At 38.2% G+C, this 10,322-nt stretch overlaps 1 protein-coding gene across 1 annotated transcript; it reads left to right on the forward strand.

Annotated features, from left to right (window-relative positions):
• Positions 1–2,898: 2,898 nt before the first annotated feature.
• Positions 2,899–10,031, forward strand: LOC311070804 (carboxypeptidase A1-like). Its single transcript, XM_084094866.1, has 11 exons — positions 2,899–3,020; positions 3,249–3,327; positions 5,771–5,905; positions 5,992–6,090; positions 6,296–6,394; positions 8,416–8,514; positions 8,608–8,718; positions 8,831–8,921; positions 9,345–9,544; positions 9,618–9,702; positions 9,779–10,031. Exons 1-11 carry the CDS (start codon positions 2,929–2,931, stop codon positions 9,964–9,966), a joined length of 1,278 nt encoding a protein of 425 aa, XP_083950992.1. The 5' UTR covers positions 2,899–2,928; the 3' UTR covers positions 9,967–10,031.
• The last annotated feature ends 291 nt before the right edge of the window (positions 10,032–10,322 follow it).

Consider the following 10,322-nt stretch of genomic DNA (forward strand, 5'->3'; position numbering starts at 1 on the left):
TGAGGATGACTTTAGAGTCATTAGGTCCAAACTCGAGACACGCCGCGTTAACAGATAATGCGTGTAAGTCACCCACACGCTTGACTGAAGACAGGGCTATCAGAAAAGCGGTTTTGAGCAAAAGGTATTTCAGATCCACGGTCTGTAAAGGTTCAAAGGGATGTGCTTTCATGGCCTCCAGGACCATAGAAAGATCCCAAATAGGAACCGACGGAGGTCGCGGGGGATTCATCCTCCTGGCTCCTCTAAGGAATCGGATGACAAACTAATTCCTTCCTATTGACTGGCCGCGCGTCGACTCTGTGAACGCCGCAATGGCCGCAACATATACTTTGAGCGTGGAAGGGGTCCTGCCCTTATCCAGTAGCTCTTGAAGGAAACAAAGCACCCCAGAGACCCCACAGGTTTGTGGGTCTAGGTTTTTGTCGGTGCACCAGCTAGTAAACACAGACCATTTAGACGCATAGAGCCTTCTCAAAGAAAGGAGCTCTAGACTGCGTGATCGTGTTCACAACCCCTTCTGGCAGGACAACGGGTATCTGTTGATTATCCATGCATGCAGAGACCAGCGCTCTGGATGAGGATGCCAAATCGATCAGCCGGCTTGAGAGAGGAGATCCCTTCTCACCGGAATCGACCATGGGGCTAAGTCCGTCAGCCGCATCAGCTCCAGGAACCAAATTTGTACAGTGGGCAGCTGGGTCATGCTTGGGCCAGCGCGTCCTCATTCTTAGAAAAGGCATTGGGCAATGAGCGTTGTCTTTTGACGCAAATAGGTCGACTTTCGCTTTGTCGAAAAGGCGCCACAGCAGCTGGACTGTTTGAGAATGCAGGGACCATTCTCCCGGAGGAACGTCACGGAGGAGATCGGCTTGGAGAATCTGAAGCACTGCCATCGAGTGCAGGGCGGAATCGGCCTGTCCAGCAGCGGTGAAAGCGCGGCCGACGAGAGCTGATGTGGCCCGGCAAGCTTTAGACGGGAGGGCAAGCCTTTGCAGGTAAAAAGCACCCATCGAGCCTGTTGGGTGCGGGCTCCTCAGGTGGGGACCACTCGAGGCCGAGTTGGCCGATGGCCTTGGTGAGGAGGCGAATGAGTTCGGCATCCACGCTGGCCCGAGTCCCACCGGACTCCTGGAGCAAAGGGGCGGGGTCCGGGTTAGATCCAGACCAGTCTTCACTTCCTGAAGCCAGGAGGGAACAGCTGTCATCAATGGCGTCTCCGTCCGCTTCATCTCCCGAAACGGCAACAGTGAGGGCGGCGGCCGGCATCTGTGCGTCCGTAAGGGAGAGCGGAGAAGGAGATAGTGAGGCTCGAGGGGAAGGTTCCGGCGAGCGCTCGTAGGCCATGGCAGGCTCCGGTGGCCTCTGGGAGCGACGCTTCTTACTGCGCGGTCCAGCAGAGGCAGGCAGAGGTGCAGCTTCGGCGTTGAACATGTCAAGTCGAGCCCGCAGGGTCGACATTGTCATATCGACGCAGTGGACGCAGCCGCCCGAAGACAGAGCGAGGGCTGCGTGGTCTCGGCCCAGGCAGAGAGCGCAGATCACGTGGCGGTCTCTGTCGCTGAGCGGGGCTCTGCAAGAGCCACAGGAAATGCGAGGCATTTTTATAAAAACGCCTCACACTCTTTCAGAAGAAGAGAGAGTGTGTGTCGCAGCGGCGAACACACACTGGCAGAAAAAGGATACTGACGCCGGATAGTGTAGCAGGCACGGATGGCTGAAGGCCAATTTTTGGCTTCAATATCTCGAGAAAAGATGACTTTACCCATAGCGTAAGCAACTTACGCAATACGAGAGAACCTCTCGTAAGAGAACTAGTCATATAAGAGTAAAATTTGCATCAAGCCTATCCTGCTGATCTTTAAATTCCTCTAAAGAAATAAGTTTGAAGCAGGCGACAGAAGTTTAATTTTTTATTTTATTTAATCAGACTATTTGAGCAAATATTGGTGGAACTCTTTCCTTCTTTCCTTTTACCTGATAATGTTGAAAGCTAAAGTGAATGTAACTTTTGTTATCTAAACATTCAGGTTAAATCCTATGTTTTCTATCCTATCAGTTCTAAGAAAGATTTTTAACTTTAAAGAATAAGAAGTTAAAGGATACAACTTTAATGGGGTCAGATTGATTATATTGGAGTCAGATAAATAATTGAATTATTCACTTTGTCCTTCAACTGCTGTTTGTTTAGATTATTATGTTATTGAATGATATTCAATTCACATGCAAAGGGGGTATTTCTTTAATGCAAAAAGGCTTAGATAACAACAACAAAAAAGAATGCACTTTAACAGGAAAAATGTATGTAAAAATTCATTTCAAAACTTTGACACACCTAAACTTTTGCTCTTAATCATTCAGCTTATTCGGTGTTCACCCTATCAACATTTTAACTGGCCTCGCCACACACACACACACACACACACACACACACACACACACACACACAAAAACTTACTGATTTCTTTATAATTTCAAACCCATTGTTGATGCTTTCAATGATCACATCACTCTCATAATTTCTACAAAAACTTACATTAGCATTATCCGCAAAATAACATCAAAATATCACAGAAAACAAATGAGTAGGTTTGCATAAAAGACATACAAATATGTAGATTGTCGTAAAATATGAACTGTAGTGACTATAGACTGAATTTCCAGTTTACCTCCTCATTTGACAGTGAACCATGGACTTGAAAAAAGTACAGCAACTTGGTTTCTTGTCAATAAACCCTGACTTGCTATATTTAGAAACAGGAGAGAAAACAGATGCAATGCTCTCATCCCTTAAACTCCATCATCAGTGTTTTATAAGGTTGTGAGAACCAAAGCAGCAGGTTTGTCTGAGCCCTGACCCTGTTAGCTCCTCGAATCCAGTCATAATCACCACCATGATAGTAGGCCTATATAAAGGGGTTGCTTACTATGAGAAACTCTACTTCAAGCAGCAAGATGAAGGGGTTACTGGTTCTAACGGCTCTTTTTGTGGCCGTATTTGGCAAAGTGACTTTTGAGGGGTGAGTTCTCTTGTGTCTAGCCTATCCCTTACTTTATGCATTCAAATTCCCGGTTAATAAATAAATGTGTTATCATATTCTCCTATGATATACTAACAGCTGAAATACAGTGAAACAAACTGTGACTTCCATGTGCCAGTTTCTATTTTATTTATCTAAAACATGCAAAATACTATATTCATTATTCTGAATATTGAAGCTAAAGAAATTGGATAAATGTTTCTAAAGAGACCAGGTTCTTCGGATCACTGCAAAAGATGCAGAGCAGATTTCTCTCCTGAAGGAACTCCCTGAACAGACACTCGGGGTAAGTGTTTGTGAGGCCCATAGATCATCTGATTGTTTCAGGTTTGTTGGGATAACGGTGACTGTACTTAGATTTGTATCTGTGATCAGCATTGTTTGAATAGCATTATCTGCTAAATGATATATATATATATATATATATATATATATATATATATATATATATATAATCAATTATTATTAATATATAATATTTATTGTATATTATTGTAAATATATATTTTATTGTGCTACTTACACAGCATCCATTTTTTCCCGTCATCCTTTGGCTAGTGTTACAATATATGATCACGCTCTTATTTATGCAAATGCTTAAATAAACGTGATATCATATTGTAGTGTTATATTGACAGCATTATATATATTGACAGTATTATATACAGTTTAGCCTATATAATGTTATTGAAATTAATAACAATAAAAGCTACAATAGGCTACATCTGATACAGATCGGAATTTGTTGCACATGTGTAAACACAAAAATCCGCATGAGATCCGATTTTTTCGCATCCGATCTGAGCAACTTCCAAATGTGTTTTTAAATCAGATATCCGACATCTGGATATTCGATATCTGGATATTCGATCTACGTCTAAACACGTATAGGCCTATCCGATTCCCCTTAAAATTCCAAGCCACCACAAGGCGAAGGTGACACGTTTGCCCACAAAGATAGTATTGTAGCCTATTAGAAGCAGATGTGTCCTACCTGTATGCGCTCGCTCGCCGCTTTTTATTGAGGTGGCCAGGTGGGATCTTTAGAAAGGCCATTCAAAACCAGATGATCTACCATGTGCATAGTAAAGCGATCACCGACAATCATTTTGGGTGGTGTGACGTCTACCGTGAATGTAAACAGGCGGGTCAAAAGATCGGATCTGTGCATTTTTAGTGTAAAGGCAGCCTCTTGACTCCTGTGCACATTCTGCAGAAAAACTGTGTGACTGAATTAAAAGTTGTTATATTTTTGTAAAGCCTAATACATTTTCAAATTCATTGCTTTCAATTATACTGTAATGTTATAATAATATCGAAAATTGAGAAAAAATCAATTTCATAGAGACATCAGCAGTGTTGGTATCGGTGATACTGGCCTTCTTTCATAAAAAGATGCCGTTAAACAAATATTTAAAAAATAGGCTACTGTCTTGTCTTAAAGTTGTTTCTACATTAATTTGGAAATTAAATGTGAAATTATTACAATATAAAAATATAGTAAATCTTTATTGTTAGGTGCGACTAATCGCAATTAATTACAAAAAATGTGCGATTTATAAATATGTTTAATCGATTCACAGCACTAGTTTGTATATATATATATATATACATATAACTGTTCTCTCTGGTTCTAGAATCATATTGGCTGAGAGCCTTTTCCAGCCATGCCATATTCTACCAGTATCACAAAGGGAACTGCTTCACCATTTATATCCGCTTGCAACATTTCTCACAGAGAGTGTCATGGCGGATGAGCAAACCATAATAATTTTACAATTACTACCGTTGTTGTGTTAAGGTATGTAGTTTTAAGAGTTTTTTTAAGTAAGAATATAGTTATTTAGGACTCAAATATGCGACTTATATATAAACGTACATTTGACAATTTGTTTAGACGTTTTTGGAGATTGAGCTCCAAACCGCCAACGGCCATTCAGCGCTCAAGTCAATGTAAACAGTTGAGAAAGAAAATGCATGTGTAACAGTATGATTGGTCAGTGCGCCAGGTCTTAAAGTGACCGCAGCCTAATATACCTGCTGCCAAATATCTTTATGGCAGTTTTTCCCCTTGGTATCAATCTTAAAATTGTGGCCAGTGAAAATGGCCAAACTTTGGAAAACCACTAGCCACAGTGCGGAGGGCAAAAAAGTTAATGTCAAAGTTAATGTCAAGCCCTGCTGAAATCCAATATAAATATCAATCATTACTTACAGTTTCTAAAAACATTCAATGATTGGTCTGTATTTAACTCCCCTGACATACTCATGTTGAATTCCCAGTAAAGGACGAGTTGATGTCACAGTAATGTCTCCAGAATATGAAAGTGTATCTCAAATGAGAAAAATAGCCAAAAAAATAAAGTGGAACGTTGGTCAAATTTATTTGAACACAGTCCTAGTTAAAGAAGCAGATGATGGCGAAGGACAAAGGCAATTACCACCACTTATTGGTAGGTCATATGCTAGCAGATACAATAGGCTATAATTAGTCAAATAATTAACTCCTTTTTTTAACTTAATAGCATAGTTATGGTTAGTCAGCAATATCACATGAGTAGCAGTGCGATACGGCTGTATCAGCATGATGGGATTACTTACGGCACTACGGCCGAATCACAACCATGCTGATACAGCCATATTGCACGGCTATATATATATATATAGATTAAAATTATACTCATATTATGTAATATAACGTAATACCCTATATTTTCATTTGTGTTCAGCTGGACTTCTGGATGGAGCCCGTTCATGAGTCCCTGCCTGTGGATGTTCGTGTTCCCTTTCACAGCCTCCAGGCTGTCAGGGCGTTCCTGGCATACAATCAGATCCCGTATAATGTCATGATTGAGAATGTTCAGGTGGGACTATTTCAAAGCTGTGGTCGAAAAAAACAAACAAAAAGTTGAAAAATCCTTACTTATTTGATGGCTTTCTGTAACATAAGGATTTGCTGGATGATGAGGAACGTGAGATGGTGAAATTTCGCGCCTTCCCGAGAAGTACCGATGATTTTGTCTACACCACCTACCATGACCTGAACTCTGTGAGTGGTGCAACTTTAATTCAATAGCTTTACAAGACATTCAACTTTCAACATCAGCCTTTTCAAAGAAACTATATGATGTTTTATTGTACTTTAAAATTGTTTGTATCAAATTTATGACTTCAGTTAAATTTTTTGTGTATAAGCCTACAGAACCTAGCTTTACATACATCCATGTATTTGATCTTCATCATACTATTTGCAGATTTACTCTTTCATGGACATGCTCGTGGCAGAAAACAGTATGGTCAGCAAAATTGTGATTGGTCAGAGTTATGAGAGCCGCCCCTTGAACGTCCTGAAGGTTGGTGACGACTCACAATCAGTAACAATCTTGTGATATTATTTATGCTTATTTTACTATTAGGAAACTTGACCTATTACTTATGGCAGGATTTAATAGAGATAGAGATACGTTATTACATCCCAATTTGTTTATATGCCAGATTAGTGTGTCCCAAATCATAGTATGCTGATAACAGCCCTTACGAAAAAGAAGTTTATTCAAGTGTGCTATTAGTATACTTCTTATCAACTAAAAATAAGAAAGTATACTTTTAGTCTGCTTTTTATGTACTTCTCAGAAATATACTTTATGTACTTCTCAGAAATATACTTCAAATTCCACTTAAGTATACTTGACTTATACTGACAGAAAGGTCTAAGTATATTTGGCCTCTACTTGTTGATTGAGATATACTTAATTAAGTATACTAAGTATTCTTGGTTTGTACTTGTGTTTACTAGTTTGATTGAGTAACTTAATACATTTTTTTTATTTTATTTTTTTAAACATAATATTAGACACTGTCTTATAAACTAACATGTTCAAGTTTATATAGTAACAAGCTTTCGGGTGGAATAGTTTATAGAGTAATGGAACTGAACCTGATCTTGTACACAGCGATAATAATTCCCTTATGAAAAATACGTTTATTCAAGTGTTCTATTAGTATACTTCTTTTCAACTAAAAAGAAAGCATACTATCAGTCTACATTTTATATACTTCTCAAAAATATACTTTATGTACTTCTCAGAAATATACTTAAGTGTACTTGACTTATACTGAGAGAAAAGTCCAAGTATATTTGGCCTCTACTTACTCAATCTTTTGATCGAGATATACTTACAAGTTTAGTTATTCAAAATATACTTGGCTTGTAGTTGTGTTAACTCTTTTGATTGAGTACAGTAGCCTATTAAATATACATTTTTACATAGTTTTTCATATACAGTCTTATGAAACTTACATTGTTTGAAAAATATTGATTAAAATATTGATATAAAACCCATGAAGAGAAAGCGACTGTGAAGCTTTGTTGGTGTTGGACTCGATCTACTCTATCTGTGTTTTGATCATCGTTCTGAATCTGATCAAGGTGTAGTCTTTGACAAAAATGAGATTTTTCTCATCTTTTTTGTTTAAAATGTTGCCTTTATTTATGAAACTTAACATTCAAGTGTTTGATAAAAAAGGTAGTAATTTTTTTTTCAAATTAAAGTACAGTTAAAGGTATTTTTCAAGTATAAAAAATAACATTAGAACATAGTAGTATAGGCCTACTGCAAGTGCAAAAATTATATATAAATAGTAAACTATAAGTATAATGTTAAGTTCACTTAAAGAAAACTTGTAGTATAAAACTACTAAACTAGTAGTTTACTGAGAGTATACTTCAAAGTTGCTACAAGTATTAAAATAGTAAACTACTAGTATACCCATAAGTTCACTTGCAGTGCACTTAAAGTTTACTACTGTTACACTTATAGTACACTTAAACATACACTTTTTTATACTTCAAGTGGGCCAATTTAGTCCCAAGCGGTATTAAAATAGTACACTTACAAGTTTACTACTAGTACATATTGACATTAGTATACTTACTACATAAAGTATACTTAAAAATATACTTGAACATTACTCAAGTATACTTCATAAAATGAACTTGAAGTATACTTCTTTTTCGTAAGGGAGTACCTTGTAAAATACCAAATCTCAGGTGAACTGAGTCCATGAAGTATGCATTGTTCATAATTTATCGGCGAATAGTGCACACAACCTATGATTATGCTACGATTTCATTAAACTAATAATGATTTTTAGTATAACAATTTTAGCTATAGATGCTAATAAGGTGGTATCAAGATGAAATTTTATTTCACTGCTAGACTACTTGTGGAAAAATGCATGCTTTACAATTTCCAGTATGGTGTATAATGTAAATGTTTATCAAAGATTTGGGATGCATGCAGCATAAGTAATATAAATGTCAGGATACATGATATTTCCATTTGTTCATTATGACTAATATCATGTCACTCAGTTCAGCACTGGAGCGAACCGTCCAGGTCTTTGGATTGACACTGGCATCCACTCCAGAGAATGGGTCACCCAGGCCAGCGGAATCTGGTTTGCCAAGAAGGTAATCTGAAATTCTGAAATACAATCTATGACAGCATAACTGAATCAAAGATTTATACTTTTGATTTATACAAGTGTATTTTCTGTTGAGTAGATCGTGACTGACTACGGACGTGACCCCGTCCTCACTGACATCCTTAACAACTATGATATCTTCTTGGAGATCGTCACCAACCCTGATGGTTTCGCCTACACCCATAGCAGAGTGAGTTTGATGCCTGGAAGACATTACATGCACATTCGGTTTAACAGAACAATATTCTCATGAAATTTGCCTTCTTTCTTGTGGAATTCAATTGGTTGGTTGGTTGTTTAAGGACCGCATGTGGCGTAAAACCAGAAAGCCGAACCCTGGCTCCAGCTGTGTTGGAGTTGATCCCAACAGAAACTGGGACGCTGGCTTTGGAGGTGAGATGCTTTCATCATTGAAGTTGTACTTTAAGGCCCATGTCTTGGGGCAGGTGGGGGGTCTGCCTGCCTTCTTTAATTTGATTGGCCATCTCAATTATTTTGACACTGACATGTACCGGTAGAATGTACCTTAAAATGTAACTTGGTTACACTTTATTTCGATAATCCACTTTAGACATTCTACTAACTATAAGTAACTTTGCAACTACATGTCAACTAACTCTCATTAGAGCATACGTAGACTGTTAAGTTAGCGTTAGTAGAATAAGTTGACATGTAGTTGGCTGCAAAGTTACTTATAGTTAGTAGAATTTCTCAAGTGTACTATTGAAATAAAGTGTTATTTGTAACTTTTAAGGGGCTTTAAAGATTTAAATAGTGTTTAATATATTCTTGTAATTGTCTGTTTTTCATCTATAGGTGGTGGATCCAGCAATAACCCATGCACTGAGACTTACCGTGGACCCAGTGCTCATTCTGAGCCAGAGGTCAAGGCCATTGTGGACTTTGTGAAATCTCATGGCAACATCAAGGCCTTTGTGTCCATCCACAGCTATTCCCAGATGCTCCTGTATCCATACGGATACACACGCACTCCTGCCAAGGACCAGGCTGAACTGGTATGCATGTGGAAACACACTATTTTAGATATATTTAACAACATTTAATATGAATTCTGTATCATCTCTTCAGCATGAGCTCGCCAGAAAGGCCATCTCTGAGCTGCAGTCATTGTATAACACTAGCTACAGATATGGAAGCATCATTACCACCATCTGTAAGTTTAATGAGAGTCACTTAATTTTAGTTTTGCATCACAATTACCCTGCTAACAATCTCTGTTTTGTTCTCAGACCAAGCCAGTGGAGGCACTATTGACTGGACTTACGATCAGGGCATCAAGTACTCCTACACCTTTGAGCTGAGAGACACTGGCCGCTATGGTTTCATCCTGCCAGCCAATCAGATCGTCCCGACTGCTGAGGAGACCTGGCTGGCCCTGATGGCCATCATGGAGCACACCAAGAATAATCCATATTAAACATACACTAATATTTCTTTTATGTGTTGAATAAAAGAATGTTAATAAAAGCTACATAACAATCACCATCTTATGGATGTTGCTTTGATGTACATTATCAAATATAAATAATACATTGTTCAGCCCTGAAAAGCTTCTGGACACTGATATATCTGTACCATATAATGTATCAGCCGTTATTAGAGATTTTTTTTTAATGTATCAGTGTTGGTTAATATTGGATATTTAATTAATGCTGATTTCCTCTATTTTTACATTTAGATTAGCCTATATTTACCATCATGTAAGGCTATCTTAAAGTTCATCTTTAAAAACACTAACAGTTTAATAACACTATTAAATGTACTCTTTTATCA

Source organism: Abramis brama, assembly GCF_963993115.1.
Source record: "Abramis brama genome assembly, chromosome: 20".
In the NCBI taxonomy this organism is placed as follows: Eukaryota; Metazoa; Chordata; class Actinopteri; order Cypriniformes; family Leuciscidae; genus Abramis; species Abramis brama.